The 16,629-nt window shown below is 35.3% G+C and overlaps 1 protein-coding gene across 1 annotated transcript in view; it reads left to right on the forward strand.

The window, feature by feature from the left end:
* The window catches only part of afdna (afadin, adherens junction formation factor a), a 150,544-nt gene that overhangs the window by 53,786 nt on the left and 80,129 nt on the right, over positions 1 to 16,629 (forward strand). The window contains 4 exon segments of the mRNA XM_059356425.1: positions 3,816 to 3,900; positions 5,004 to 5,153; positions 10,664 to 10,758; positions 12,176 to 12,426. Of these exon segments, the coding sequence (XP_059212408.1) occupies positions 3,816 to 3,900; positions 5,004 to 5,153; positions 10,664 to 10,758; positions 12,176 to 12,426 (581 nt within the window).

Below are 16,629 nucleotides of genomic sequence, written 5' to 3' on the forward strand. Positions count from 1 at the left end.
TTCAATTTATATGTACCTGTGAAATTAAGTCGAGTTTGAGGGTAACTTTGCTCCAGAAAAATGCAAGTTTTTCCCTCTTCTTGTGACTAGAAAGCCCTTTCCAGCTGCATCGGCTACCATTAAAACATTAACAGTAACATTCAGTGTACTCGTATTTTATCGCAGCACCTTGTTTGTCAGAATCTGACACGCACCAAATTCACTGTGAGTTTATTTGTGAGTACACGGCCGTTTATTGCCCACTTCTTAACACCTACATCCTGCCAGTTCTCCACTAAACACAACCTCTACATCTAGCTATCTCATCAATAAACACCTCCATCATCCTTTCTGAGAGGCTGTGTGCAGAGGACAGACAAGGTCATGGTCAAACACACACACACACACACACACACACACACACACACACACACACACACACACGTACATATAAATGCACACACTCTACGCTGGACTAGCAGATTGAAACAAAATGCTACTTGGCACTAAAACCTTTGGGAGGAATGCAATTCAATTGCTTTCAGACTGAGTGCTATAGCAGCAGCAGCAGATGCTCCATGCTTGTGCGTGCTTGTGTGTGTGTATGTGTGTGTGTGTGTGTGTCCCTCCATTGTGCACGTGTGTGTCTGTGACGGTGAACTTGGCTGCCCTCCCCGCAGCCTCTCCCATATCTATCCTCTCAGATGGACTCTGGCTGTGGCCAATCACAGGAAATAACTGCTGCTCCCACAGCCAATACAGTGGAAGAGCCTCTAGGGACCACACACACACACACACACACACACACACACACACACACACACACACACACACATTCTTGTACTTCTATCTTTGTGAGGGCCTTCATTGGAATAGTGAATTCTCTTGCAAGGTTATAATAGTTTTGGATTTTTCATTAGTTTTAGTTTTAATTTTGTTGTGAATTTTTCTTTTCAAATTCATTAGTGTTTTTATTTATTAGTTTTTTGTAATGGGGTATTTGTTTGGTGGGAGATTAAACGAGGTCACAGTTAATTTTTCCTTTATTTCCTTTGTCTTATCCATCTTTATTATGTATGAAAAAAGTTGACAAAGACGAAAACAAAGGACATTTTCACTATAATTTTAGTTAGTTTTGTAACAACAAAATACAGTTTCAGTTAGTTAATTAATTATCTTTTTTTAAACATAAACCCAATTGTAACCTTTAACCCTTAAAACAAAGTCTGAAATCTCAAAAAAGCCTTTAAAGAAGTGAGGACCGGCTGAAATGTCCTCACTTTGCAAAAATAAAATGTCCTCACTCTGTTGGACAAAAACGTGTTCCGGTCCTCACTATGTAGGAAGTACAAGAACACACATACACACACACACACACACACAAACACACACACACACACACACACACACACACACACACACACACTGTTGATAGTCAGTAGCAATTTGCTGATGAGCCTAAAGCGCGGGGAGAGTCCATTAGGTTAGTGAGGAATCAGCGTTAGTATTGTAGCTGGTAGGACGTCAGCTCGTGTGTTTATGTTAACTGACATGAGACTGAACTAGATAAAGAGATGTAAGCCGGCCATAAAATACAGGCTGCTCTTTAAAAAAATACAGCTAGATTGCAATATTTATGATGCCTAAGAGCAGCATAACTTCATTAGCAAGAGTAAACCCAGGGGAGAACATCACTTCTTTGTTCTCCAACCAGTTCAGACTGTAAGTAATGACTCATCATGACAGCTTTAAAACAGTGTTCTGCTATAAAGGACTCATCTCTATTTTAATCAAGTGTATACTGTATATTTCAGACCATATAACATGCGAAATTAAGATTGTCACCTTTTTTTATAGCACATGAAATTAATCTTTAACCCTCTGAACCTCTCCCGTTGATGGGTTTGAAAGGCTTATTTTCTTAAAAAATATCACAAAAATTACATCTTGAAGAAACCAGTTAGACAAATGCTTGTGTCAGGAAAAAAGAGGTCAAATATTAAGCTTTAAACATATACAAATATTGTTAACCCTCTAGAGTCTCCAAAAGCTCCAAATCCAGACTTCTTCATGACATCCAGACTAGAAAACAAAGCAGCGTGGAGCCCTACTGTAAATTTACCTCTAAAGTTCTGGCTGTAAACTCCATGAGGCCAGTTTCAGTTTGATGATGATATACCAAGTAAAACTGGAGACAAGCTCAAATATATTTAGTATAAAATGATAGAACTGGATGGAACCCTCTTATATGTTAGATTTGACACCTTTGTTCACATTTGCAACATTTAAATCTATTTATTGAGCATGATAGTGTTTTGAAAGTAAAAAAAAAAGATTCAAAATCACATTTTATGTTGGACTAAAGGACTAAAAAAGACACAAATTGACTAAAAAAAGACACAAATTGACAAAAAAAAGACACAAACTGACTAAAAAGAGACACAAAAAGACACAAAATGACTAAAAGGACACACAAAATGACAAAAAAGACACAAAATGAGAAGACAGAATGACAAAAAAAAACTCCCACAGAAGACACGAAATGAACAAAAAAAGACACAAATTACCAAAAAAGACATTAAAACGATTTTAAAAAAATGGACAAAATAGCCCAAGACTTCATAGAGTTAAAACTTTACAAAATAATATGTATATATATATATATATATATATATATGTGTGTGTGTGTGTATAGCTTCCATTGTCCCCACTCTTTTTCAAATTAATAATCCTAGATTATCAATATAATGATATATAGCATTAGAACTGTGTTATTCCTTGCTAAAGACATTTTTGAGTTTCTTCTTCTTGCTATAAATGTTCTGTTTCTATAGAGGTGCAGGACTTATATATTGCAGGAAAAATGAGGTCACATTGTTACAGGAGCAAAAAAATGCCCTGAAACTAACTAAGAATCTTTATCTTGAAATCATATAATCTCTTAGACGCATTACTTAATGTAGACACCTTCCCAGACATTCATTAAAAGTCTTTCAAAGTCTCTCTGTAAATGATATAAATAATAGAATACTCTCTTTGCAAACTCTAAGCTGGTTGCTTTAACCCTTTGATGCACAACATGGTCTAAAGTGATCCGACTGAGTTTTTATATTCTATATCTTTGCAATGAATTAATTTCATCATTCAGTATTGCAGGTTTTCCTCAAATAGCTTGTTTTTGATACTCAAACATCCTCATTTTGTGGTTTTCATTTCTTACTTTTTGAATAAAAACCCTTTTTTATAACTACGTTTCTAATGCAAAAGGTCATTTTTGACCCATGTTGTGCATTAGAAGGTGTTTATATGTTGTCACCAATTTAAAACCTGACAAAGAAGACACAAATATTAACTATCCTATTTTGTTAAATTGGTGTTTTTCCAATGGAAATTATTATTTGGAGGCTCTAATAAGTCTCAAATGTTAAAATATGTGATTTTCCAATGTAACCAGGTGGTTCTAACAACTCTTTTAAAGTTTAACCTTCAAAATAAGGCAAACATAGTTACACATATACTCAAATTGTTAATTCAGTTTATCACATTTTGTATCACTACACTTCTAATGCAAAAGGTCATTATTGACCCATGTGTGTAAACTTGATGTAATAATACAAACACTATTTTTCTTCATAAATTATGAAAGGAAAAATGGATATAATGATCTGTTGTAATAGAAAAAGATTAAAAAAAAAAAAAACCCCACACAGCCAGCATGAAATAACATGGGTAATGAATGCAGGTCATTTTGACCCATGTTGTGCATTATAAGATGTTTATATGTTGCATTAAAGGGTTAATGGCCTATTTCTTTTTCTGTCTTGTTTTCTTTGCAGCAGGACGATAAGTCGGGGAAGGACGTGATTCTGGATGATGCTGAGTGTCCACTGCAGATCTTCAGGGACTGGCCTGCTGACAGAGGTAACACACACACACACACACACACATGCACACACAATCATACACACACACACACACACACACACACACACAAACAAACCATTGCAATGGTTTTGAAGCATCCTACTCTCAGACTGTGCTCCTCTTTCCCTGATCACTAGCGCCCCCTACTGCTGCCTCTCAGTCAGTACAGCTCTGTTAGCAGCTCTTGTTCTGCTGGTGTCCTTTGTTGCAGAGAATCACAGAGCAGGAGGGTTGAAAGCACGAGGACAAAATGTTCAGATTGGGCTTCATATGGGCAGAACATTATAATTATTAACTAGACAACCAGACAATAATTTGGGTAAAATATACCACTTTCATTTTTTCCCTTCATTCTTTATTGTGATTTAATGTATTGTTGTTATTATTATTATTATTATTATTATTATCATCATCATTATGATAATATTGATACTAATAATACATTAAATCACATTAAAGAATTAAGAAAAAATAAATAATGATGATATACTATTTCTATTATTATTATTATTATTATTATTATTATTATTATTATTATTATTAATAATAATAATAATTGTTATTTATTATTATTATCATTATTATAAATAATAATAATGATAATAAAAATACATTTAATCACATTAAAAATGAAGAAAAAATAAATAATGATAATATACTACTTCAGTTTTTATTGTTGTTGTTGTTGTTGTTAATAATAATGATGATGATGATGATGATAATAATAATATGATAATAATGATGAAAATAATAACAATTATGAATGCATGTTATTATTATAAATATTCTAATTGTTATTGGTATTATCATTATAATTATTTTTAATATTTTATTTTACATATATTTTTTTATTTTATTCTATTTATTGAAATGCGTTTCTATAGAGATTTTATCATGTATGAATATTAAGGACTTCTGAATTTAGGGTATATTCATATATATATTTGAGTGAATGTTTAGCAATATGTATGTTTTTGTCTCTTAGTGTCTTATTTCTTGTTAACTCATGTTTGGTGTGGACTCCAGGAAGAGAACCTGATGTTCTGTATCAGCTCATTTCCATTAAATCTGCTTAAAATCTGCGTTGTGTGGTGTGTCAGGAGCGCTGGTGTTCCAGCTGAAGAAGAGGCCTCCAGACTACCAGGGGAGGAAGGGCAGGAAGGACGACAAGGGCTTGTTACGGGGGAAGGAGGGCAGCAGCAGCTCCCTGCCGCCGGAGAAACTGCCTTACCTGGTGGAGCTGAGTCCAGGTAACACACAACACACACTACCTGTCACCTCCTGCCTCTAGGATCCATCAGTCCTACTGTATAAGAACAACTACATGCATTTGAGCATGAAATCTTAAAAGTGCAGTGTAAAAATGCACAAAATTACTTCTTGCAATTAATGTTGGTCTGCTGTTCTTGCACTAAAAAAAAAAGAAATCACAGTAAGTGGTTATTTTTTATTTGCTTTAAACCTTTTGTATTCCTATTTATACTGTTATACACTGCAAATGATTTGGTTCTTAAGATAAACAAACTTAGATTTAGAAGTGTTAGATCATTTATTTTGTTTTAAGACTTAATTTCTTATTTTAAGTGTTCAAAATGCTTATTTCTAGATTTAATAATATTTAAGAAATCTTGTCAATTGAAATTATCTGTCCATGCAGCAGGATCATTTCCCTCAGATTTAGTGTTTTTAGACCCCTTCTTTTTTGCAGTGTACATTATTTATTTGTGATTTAATGTATTATTATTATTATTATTATGATAAATAATAATGATAATAATAATGCATTAAATCACATTAAATAATGAAGAAAAAACATTAAAGTGGTGGAATACTTCAATTTTTTATTACTATTATTATTATTAGGATCATGTCCCTCAGATTTAGTGTTTTTAGACACCTCTTTTTTGCAGTGTACATGCATTTGAGCATGAAATATGTTAAGTTACTGCACTGTAAACATATTTAAAATTGCAGTTTCATCATATCTGGTTAAGTGCACGGTCCTATATGTGGCCCTGTGGTAGTGTCCATGAAACATTGTGGCCCCCTGCAGCATTTAAGTTGCCCATCCCTGGTATAAGTAGTAGCTGCTGCTCTGATGGTGTTATGACAGGTGATGTCCAGCAGGGGGCAGTGTAGCTGCAGTAAACATCACTCAGGGTTATCTAAAGGTGAGGCTGCCTCACTCTCCCTGCTGATGAGAGTGAATCACATGTGGATTCCAGCTGTTCTGTGGTTTCTGTTCCTACCAGCACAGGATTTCCTCACTATATAAAAACCACAGCAGGAGGTCAGGGATGGCTGAAGTCTATATTGAAGGCAGCTCTGAGATAAAGCTGCATTTACCTGTCCTTTTTGTTACCTCTGCCTGACTTCTATTACACACACAAAGGCAGCTGCTGCAGCTAACAGAGCACATGTTATTGCAGCATTTTGAGCCACAAAAGAAGCACTTGGTCAATGCAAAATTTACCTTTTAAGTGTTACTTGAATATGACTTCTAGCTGCATCTTTTAGCTCTAGCTACTAGTGTTAGTTACACTCTTTTCCCTTCAGAGAGGGAAAAGCAAGGGCTGCACATTATCATAATTAACAATACTGAGATCACGATTATTCATCGATTCCGAATATTTTTATTGCCCATACACATTTGAATAAACAGAGCACTGTTTTTACTGCCATATTGTGCTAAATTCCCGCTTATGTGCATATATTTACGTCAAAATAAGGCTAAAACATTGTGATCTCCCTCTGGTAGCTTGCTGTTAGTTCAGGAAGCGCTTCATTTGATATGCAGCAGTTTTCTATAGGTGGAGCATGCATTTTAAGTCAGTATAACAGCTGATAATGTTCATTTAATTGTGGGAAGCCAAAATCAGATTGTGAACATTTGATTAATTGTGCAGCCCTAGGATCAGCATAAAAAATCTGCTGATTTTTAGCCTGAAGTACAAAAGTATAGATCTGTATTAACAAGTTCAGAAGTGCACACAAAAAAGCCTCTCATTTTTACTCCTTCTGGTGCTGGATTTGTTGCAATGACCCGGTTTTACAAGATGCACATGCTTTAATCCTGGAGGTACAGCTGCAGACATCAGACTATAAAAGTAAAAAAAAAACACCTTATGATGTTGATAAAGCTTGCATTTTAAGTTTATTTGTGTGCATGATATGATGAGGGTGTTGCTAATGTAAATAGAAGAAAATGTTTTGTGATCTTTACACAGAAATCAGGTTTACACTGAGCTAATTGTAATGATATACACATGCGTCCTGTGAGAAATGGAAGCAGAATCCCTGTCTGAATTAGAAGTAGATTGAGCAGGTTGATGGACTTGGTGCAGAAGGTAAGTTGCTGTACTTGAACTCCTGGAATGCAGTAAATAAATCCCAGTATGGAGACATTATTGTGCTACTAATGAAACACCCAAACCTCTAGGAGCATCTTGAGAAACTTCCCTGAGTCTTGCTAGATGTGACATTATTATCCAGCCCTAACAGCTTGTTTCTGGCTACTGATCCCTCTCTCTGTAGCTTCCTCTTTGTCTGTCATAAGCCTCATTAACTTATCTCACCTGGTGGTGACTCACACACTGGTGTTGGGGGAACCAGAAATGTACTAACACATCTACTTCATCCACTGTCAGGTTGACGGGTCACTGTCTGTGGAAGAGATGGAAAATTGATTTGGTGGCTCTCCTAATAATGGTGTCTGGGACTGTCTGTGTGTGTGTGTGTGTGTGTGTGTGAAAGAGAGGTCAGAGTGTGTATGTGTGTGTGTGTGTGTGTGTTTTTGTGTCCTTGACAACACTTTTAGATAAGTGCAATGGTAGATATTAGTCTGTATGAGGCTAAAGGTGGAAGAAATGATTGCAGATTTGGTTACTTGCAGCTCAATCCACCAAACTAATTTGAAATAGTGGTTAAACTGACAAACAGATCTTTTTGAAGTGTCATGTAGCAGCAAGTTTGATTTAGGTGAGTTATTTTTTTAGTTTAAAGTTAATTTAGGATTATATCGAAGCACATGTAAGCCATTTTTATGAGAAACTTTTTCTAATTTATACCTCAAAATAAACTTAAATGGAACCTTCTCATACATGATTTAGTCTCTTATGAGAATATATTGTTTTAATCACAATGATTTACAGGTTGTTTTTGTATCTCAGTGCTATTTTTTAATCTTATCAGGAAATGGACTGGTCAAAAATGTTTTATTTAAATTGATCCTAAATGTAGAAAGTGAAGTATTGAGTCTGTGTGAGGCTTAAGGTGGAAGAAATGATTACAGATTTGGTTACCTGCAGCTCAATCCACCAAACTAATTTGAAATAGTGGTTAAACTGACAAACATCTTTATCTTTATGATCTTTATTTGAGGTGTCATGTAGTAGCAAGTTTGTTTTAAGTGATTTATTTTGTAGTTTAAAGTTAATTTAGGATTATATCAAAGCACATGTTTGTCAGTGTGATGAAAAAAAGATTCTGTAAGCCATTGTTATGAGAAACTTTTTCAAATTTATACCTCAAAATGAACTTAAATGAAACCTTCTCATACATGAGTTAGTATCTTATGAGAATATGTGTGTTTATTTTGAGATATAAAGTCATTATTTTGAGCTATAAAGTCATTATTTTGAGCTATAAAGTCATTATTTTGAGATGTATATTTATTTTTTGCATTGCAAGTTAATCGTTTTTAAATATTAAGTCATTCTTTTTCAATTCTAAATCATTTGGAGAAAAAATCCCATTCATTTTGTGACATATTAAGTCATTATTTTGAGAAACTGCCATTATTTTGAGACACGTCATTATTTTGCAATACTAAGTAATTATTTTGAGCAAACTTATCATTACTTTCAGATATTAAGTCATTATTTTTCAATACTACATTTTTTGAGAAAGGTTCTCATTATAATGACCTGCAGGCACAACGTTTTTTTAAAGAGATATGTAGTCATTATTATTGCATTATTTTCAGAAAATGTCATTAGTTTTGAGATACTTATTCATTATTTTGCGTTAGTATGTCATTATTTTTCAATACGAAATTATTATTTTAAGGATTTTTTAAATCATAATGATTTACAGGTTGTTTTTGTATCTCAATGCTAATTTTTTTTAATCTTATTAGGACATAATGTCTGGTCAAAAACTATTAAATTTGATCAGAAATGTAGACAGTGAAGTATGTAAGTGTGTGTGTGTGTGTGTGCGTGTGTGCAATTAATGGGTTTAACAAGGTAATGCTGCATTTTTCCTCCTTGCTGCATTTTCACCCTCTGCTATGTATCTGTTTTCTTTCCCACCTTCTTATGGCATGGTGTGTGTGTGAATGTGTGTGTGTGTGTGTGTGTGTGGGGCCTTGTGCATGTGTCCTTCTACCTCCGCGCCTGCCTGCCTGTTTGCCTAGGGCGAGGGAATCACTATGCCTACTACGCCTATCGGCACCACGAAGGTAAAACTCCAACACACTCCTCTGTGTCTGTTGCAATGGTTGATGGGACTATTGGGGGGAAATGTAGTGACCCCGACTCCCCAAACACACCCGACCCCGATAAATGTAGTGTAGCAGTCCTTTAGTAGGATACCTGCATAGGTAGAGCTTTTAGCAAATCAGATTTAAGATTTAAAACTCCTTTTGGCAGTTTGAAGGGGTAGTTTGACAATTAAAAATAACGGTGCTGAGGAGGTAAATTAGTAGATTTATACCACTTAATTGTCTGTATGATAAATAAAAAGCTGCAGCCAGTTAGCTTAGCTTAGCATAAAGACTGGAAACAGGTGGAAACTGTTAGCCTGGCTCTATTTACCCATTTAGGCCTAAAATGCCTGAAAGAAATGCCTGCAAAACCCAAATTTCCCAAATTATCAAACTGTCCTTTCAAATTAAATTATCATTGCACTTTTAAGAAAAAAATGCAAAAAAAGTGCAGTTTCAGAATAAATCCTTGTGCCAAAATGTCCTTTTTGAAATGATCTAATAACTTCATATCAAATTATATAGACATTTATTGTAAAATCTGCTCGAGACATAAAACCCACTTTTTAAAATCACTGTTAAAATCTTTATATTAAAGACCTCACAGGAGGAATATTCAACCTTTTATTCATTGTAATTAGCTGTAATGTGCATTTCTAAACAAAGTCACAATATGTGATTAAAGACACAAGAATCAAGCAACACTTTAAGAGTTTTAATTCACTAGTGTTGGCATTAGTTTAACATGGAGAATAACATTATTACAACTTGATTCATGCTCTCTTACAGATGCATGGCACCCTTTAGTATCCCAGGTTTCCCCATAACATAACGAAGTTGCCAGTTTCTCCTTAATCTTCATTATGTGACTGTAAAAGGCCAAACTGTCCTGGTAGCCTTGTCATATTAGCTTTTTCTCTGTGTTATTTTTAGAAGCTGGTTCTGAGGTTTTTCTGATACCCATTCATTTTTCCCCAGATTTTTTCCCCCTGACAGAGCAGCTGATGTTTCCCTTTTACTTTGGTGAACTAATATGCCGCTTTGCTTTTACTAAACTCCTGTTTACTAATGACCAACGATCGCTCTGCAGCCCCATCAGGCACCCATATTCTAGTCCCGTATAATATCCCAGTGAACTCCAGTCTGGATGGGTTTTATGTGTGTACAGTCGATATGAGAGTGTGAAATCTACTGTCTGTGCTGCAGTATTTCCTGTGATGCGAGGACCGTCCTGCACAGTGCTGAGTGTGTGAGTGTTTGTATGTGTTTGTTCAGACGGCTCTGACTCGCGGGACAAACCGAAGCTGTACCGGCTGCAGCACAGCATCACTGAGGTCGGCTCAGACTGCACAGAGGACGGAGCCATACAGGTAACTGCAGCACCACAGCTGAAAGATTAATTCTCCTCAATTTTTGTCTCTGGAAAAGCAACTTTATCATCATTGTCATTGGAGATTTCTTTAGTCAATTAGTCATGTTTTACTTCTTATTTGATTCCCAGGAAACTTACAAGCACATCTGTGGTATTTATAGTGGTGTTTTTGCACGATTCCCTTCCTAAAAAGTATTTTGAGTCATGCACATACCAAAAAAAAGAAATGTTTTTGTCTCTGGAAAAAGCAACTTAAGCAACTTCCCTTATTTTATTCCAAATGCCTGCTACATCATTGGCAGCACAATGTTGTTTTCATCCCACATTATAACAAGATGGGGAGACTAACAAGTGCTGCCTTTTTCTCTTTCGTTTGACAGATGTTGAGTTGGCAAATCACCAGGTTGTTGACAGAAATTTTTCCAAAATATGAAACCAGTTGGCATCATGAAATCATTTATTTCCCTCTTTAATTATGTCACCTGTCATTAGTCCAAAGAATACTTGAAACCCAAAACATGAACATGTGAAACCCCTATATGGCGGTTTAAAGGGGTAGTTCGACAATTAGATTAAAAAAACAAAACAGTGCTGAGAGGTAAATTAGTAGATTTATACCACTTAATTATCTGTAAATAAAAAGCTGCAGCCAGTTAGCTTAGCGTAGCATAAAGACTGGAAACGGGTGGAAACTGCTAGCCTGGCTCTATTAAAAGGTATTAAAGTCCAGCTATGCTATCCTTTTAAATTAAATTATCATTGTACAGCATCGTTTTGAGGACTGCCATTAAAAAAAATCTTTGTCAAGTGAATAAAACACATTTAAAATGTATTGGCATCATGAAATAATTTATTTCCCTCTTTAATTATGTCACCTGTCATTAGTCCAAAGAATACTTGCAACCCAAAACATGAGCATGTGAAACCCCTACATGGCAGTTTAAAGGGGTAGTTCGACAATTAAAAATAACTGTGCTGAGTGCTGTATATTTCTTATTGCTACATGGCAAACAAGGTACCAGTAGGTGCAGTAGATTCTCAGAAAACCAACAAGACCCAGCATTTGTGATATGCAGCTCTTAAGGCTGTGCAATTGGGCAATTAGTTGAAAGGGGTGTGTTTAAAAAAATATAGCAGTGTGGCATTCAATCAGTGAGGTCATCAATTTTGTGAAAAAACAGGTGTGAATCAGATGGCCTCTATTTAAGGATGAAGCCAACACTTGTTGGAATACTTACTTACTTACTTACTTACTATTGTAAGTACTCATCTAAAACATGCAACTTACAACCGTTGAAAGATACTGCAAAGCTTGAAAATGGATCTTGAAAGTCCTTGAAAAGTGTTTGAATTTGACCACTGAAAAAGTGTATGAACCTTGAATTTCTAATGAAGCTGCTGTGTGTTGCCTCCAGCTGCTGGGCCCGGGGATCCTGCCCCACCACTGTAACCTGATGCACAGTGAAGGCATGGTGACGGTGACGCCACACGGCCCCGACGCCGACACCTTCGTGGACGGGCAGCGGGTCACGGAGACGACGGTGCTGCGGTCGGGCTCCACCCTCCAGTTCGGCTCGGCGCACGTCTTCAAGTTCGTGGACCCGATGTTCGACCAGGGAGGGAAGAGAGAGCCGGCCGCCATGATGAGGAGCCGACACAAGTCAGGGTAAGAGAACGGAGGCTTTTTTTTTTTTCCAACAATATTTTATTGTCTTAACAATGGACGATGTACAGTTATGGATATACAAAATGTTTTGTAGTTTACAGTATTCCATATACTTTATATCATTATTGGGAAAAAGTGTATTACATTATTGGGAAATGCACTTTATTACATTATCGGGAAGTTATTACATTATCAGGTTTTATTACATTTTCAATGGACTCAAGTGCAGATTTTTATTACATTATCAGGGTTATTACATTATCGGGAATTTATTACATTATCAGGTTCTACAAACCCCTCCATTAATACATAGATTACATAAAATAAAAAAAATTAAGATAAAAGGACAGTTCAGCAAACAGACATTAGGTAATACAATAAAAGAAAACAGAAGTAAATAAATTAAGAGCAATAACAAATAGAACAACAAAATACAGTAAAAAAATAAAATAAAAATAACATACAATTTTTTTTTTATATATATATATATATATATAAAGAGAGAGAGAGAAGGGAGTCTTTATTATCCTGTGACTCCTTGTGAAGTTGTTTCAGATGAAAGGAGGAGAGGATGAGGTTTGGTGTTGGCAGGCAGAGCGAGAGATGAAGGGAAGGAGAAGAGGGAGGAGGGACGTGTTGGGTCGGGGAGAATGAGGAAATGAGAGGAGAGGAAGAGCGGAGGTCTAGGGTTATGGCAGGCTGTCTGCCCTCTAATCTGATCAGCATGCTGCTGGGTGGGGCCTCCTGCTCACTAGCTAGCTGCTGTTTCACACACACACACACACACACACACACACACACACAAAGGTTCAACAGGAGGAGGAAAGAGCAGCAGATAAGAGCGTGTGAGCCGGTTAGGGATGAGAGGAGGACAAGAAAGGGTTTGAATTTAAAGTGAATGGCCCTTTAATGACTCAATGGATGACTGACACTGCGAGAGAGAAAGAAAGAGAGACAGAGAGAGGTGTGTAAGTAACTGAAGCTGTAACTTTCTGCTCTGTGTGTTCGTTTCTGCATGAATTAGTTCTGGTTTCTCTTGTGAAGTTTCTTGAGGTCTTCAATGCAACTTTTGTTTGTTTTCTAAAGTAAACTAATGTAACAAATGTTTAAAGTTTGAAAGGAAGAAAGGAATGAACCTGTTGCTCAATGATTTGGAAGGAAAAGTAGAGTAGAAAACTGTTAAATTGAAGGTAAATTTGATCCATGGCAGGTTTTTTAATAGAAAAGTTTTGTTGTTTTTGTGTCCAGTGGTGAGTTCTTTAGACTTAAAGACTGGTTGGATGGACACAAAATGAGTGTATTTTACTTGTTTTTTTAACCACAAATTATTTTAGGAGTGGGACTTCCCACTCTTGGTCAATTGAAGATTTCTTTCTTCAATTAGTCATTTTTTAATTCATATTTAATATCCAAGAAAATTACAAGCACATGTGTGGTATTTAAAGTGGTGTTTTTGCACGATTTCTTGTGACAAAACTGACTTTGACAGCTCTGTTTCATGTTACGTTTGTTTGTTTTCTAAAGTAAACGAATGTATTGAATGTTTAAAGTTGGAAAGAAAGAAGGTAATTAACCTGTTATTCAAGTATTTGGAAGAAAAAATAGAGTAAAAAACTGTTAAACTGTAGGTACATTTGATCCATGGCAGTTCTTTTTATAGATTTTATCCAAAAAAGGCACGATTGCACGATTCCTTGTGACAAAACTCACTTTGACAGCTCTGTTCCATGTAACTTTTGTTTGTTTTCTAAAGTAAACGAATGTATTGAATATTTAAAGTTGGAAAGAAAGAAGGTAATTAACCTGTTATCCAAGTATTTGGAAGTAGAAAACTGTTAAATTGTAGCTACATTTTATTATTTTAACAGATTTTTTAAAATAGATTTTATCCAAAAACAGCATGAAAGTTGTGTTTTTTATGTTCAGTGGTGAGTCTTTTAGACTTTAATACTGGTTGGTTGGACACCAAATGTATGTTTTTATCTATTTTTTGATCTACAAATTGATTTATGAGTAGGTCTGCCGATTCTTTGTCAGTTAGTCAATTAAATTGGTAGTTTTGAAGTAGTCATTGAAGATTTTTCGTCGATTAGTCATTTTTTATTCCTTATTTAATTTTCAAGAACAAGGCACTTTGACAGCTCTGTTGATTTAAAAAAATTGACAATTTGGCAAAGTCATATGATTGTTAGATAACTAAGAGTTTTTTTTAGTTAAAGACAGCAAGTACAGAAGTATTTTGAGTCATGCATATAGCAAAAAAACTAAATGTTTCTGAAGTTTTTCTTTTCAAAACAGATTTTAAAATTGTTTAGATTTGATGCCAAGGTAGAAAGTTAGTCTTTTTAGGTGCTTTACTGTACCAAAAATTTAATTTTAAGTGTGTTTAGAGATGTATTTATAGCTACATTTTCTTGGTTCTTGTTATTAATCCAGCCGACAGCATAATAGTTTGGTTGGTTGTGTATTCAGTGTTGAGTTTGTAAGACTTGAACACTGGTTGCATCATAGTTAATCATCAAGTTAATCATATATTGTGGATGTGGTCTGTAACAGAGCTCTTACAGCATGTTCCTGACAGGGTTAGTACAAACCTTAAAGCTTCAAAGATGCTTAATTTTAACCATTTTGTTTTTGAAGAAAGGAATATGCTTAAATGTGAATACAGAACATTAAAAAACGCTTGATTTTCAACATAATCTGGTGTCTCACGCTGGAGCTAAGATAAGTCAAAGCATACAGTTAAAGTAAGTAAATAAACAAAGAGGCAATATACATTGTTTGCTGTAGATTTAGGTCAGGTGATAAAGGCTCAGAAACTCTGTAGATGTTTGGTTCAGGTAGCTTAAAAGTGTGTGAAAAGTGTTTGAATTTGACTCTTTTTGTGAGCCAAAGGCTGCATCAGGTGATTTTAATCAGCATCTGTTTACTAACTTAATCTCCACAGCTTTTTGAAGTTTGTTAACCCTTTGATGCTCAACATATTGACCCCCTTCTAATGCACAACATGGTCAAAAATGACCAGCATTCATTTCCTTCATGTTATTTAATGCTGCTGTGTGTTCCTGTGCTCTATCTTTTGATATCAACTTATTTTATGATTGATTATTCCAAGTATTCTTTAAATATATTGTTTTTGATAACAACAGATAATTATTTCCATTTTGCCTCTCATACTTTATGAAGAAAAAAAACGTTTTTGTATTATTACATGGCTAACTACTTGGCTAAGTAGCTTGCTAAGCTAACTACTTTGCCAAGAAGTTAGCTAGGTAGTTAGCTTAGCAAGCTACTTAGCCAAGAAGTTAGCTAAGTAGTTAGCTTAGCAAGCTACTTAGCCAAGAAGTTAGTTAAGTAGTTAGCTTAGCAAGCTACTTAGCTAAATACTTAGCCAATTAAAAAAAACAAAAAACTGTAATTTCCCAGCTTGGGATAAATAAAGTATATCTATCTAATTAGTTAGCTTAGCAAGCTACTTACCCAAGAAGATAGCTAAGTAGTTAGCTTAGCAAGCTACTTACCCAATAAGTTAGCTAAGTAGTTAGCTTAGCAAGCTACTTAGCTAAATTCTTAACCAATAAGTTAGCTAAGTTAGCCATTTTTGACCCTTGTTGTGCATTAGAAGAGTAGTGACACAAAAAGGGATTTTATTAAAAAATGAATCAAGGAAAACATAAAATTAGGATGTATGATGATCAAAAACAAACTAATTGAGGAAAACCTGGAATACTGAATGATGAAAATAATTTATTGCAAAGATATAGAACATAAAAACTTAGTTGGGTCCCTTTAGACCCATGTTGTTGTGCATCAAAGGGTTAAAGTGATAAAATGTCTCTGTGTTCACAACTTGTTTCTCTGTCCTCAAAAGGGCTAAAAAAATCAATTATCGCTGCGTTACATAAACCACAAGTGGTTTATGTGTCAATAACGTCAATTTAGATAATCGTGTTTCAAGTGGAGCAGCAATTTGTCTTTCTAAAGGTCAAACGGTGCGTTCAGCAGCTTCACAGAGGAGCTGAGGAGATTTTCAGACTCTGTTGAATTGTAGAAACTGTTCATTTCTCCTCTAAAAGTCTCCTGGATGTCTGTCGAGTCACATTAAACAGCTGCTGTGGTTCTGTGCGGCTCCGTGTCACCTCAGTCTGCAACAGGAGCCTGATGTGGTGGATGTGGATCCCCGTGGTCGTCCGGGCTGCTTTC

This window comes from Centropristis striata, chromosome 18, assembly GCF_030273125.1.
Source record: "Centropristis striata isolate RG_2023a ecotype Rhode Island chromosome 18, C.striata_1.0, whole genome shotgun sequence".
NCBI classification, from domain to species: Eukaryota; Metazoa; Chordata; class Actinopteri; order Perciformes; family Serranidae; genus Centropristis; species Centropristis striata.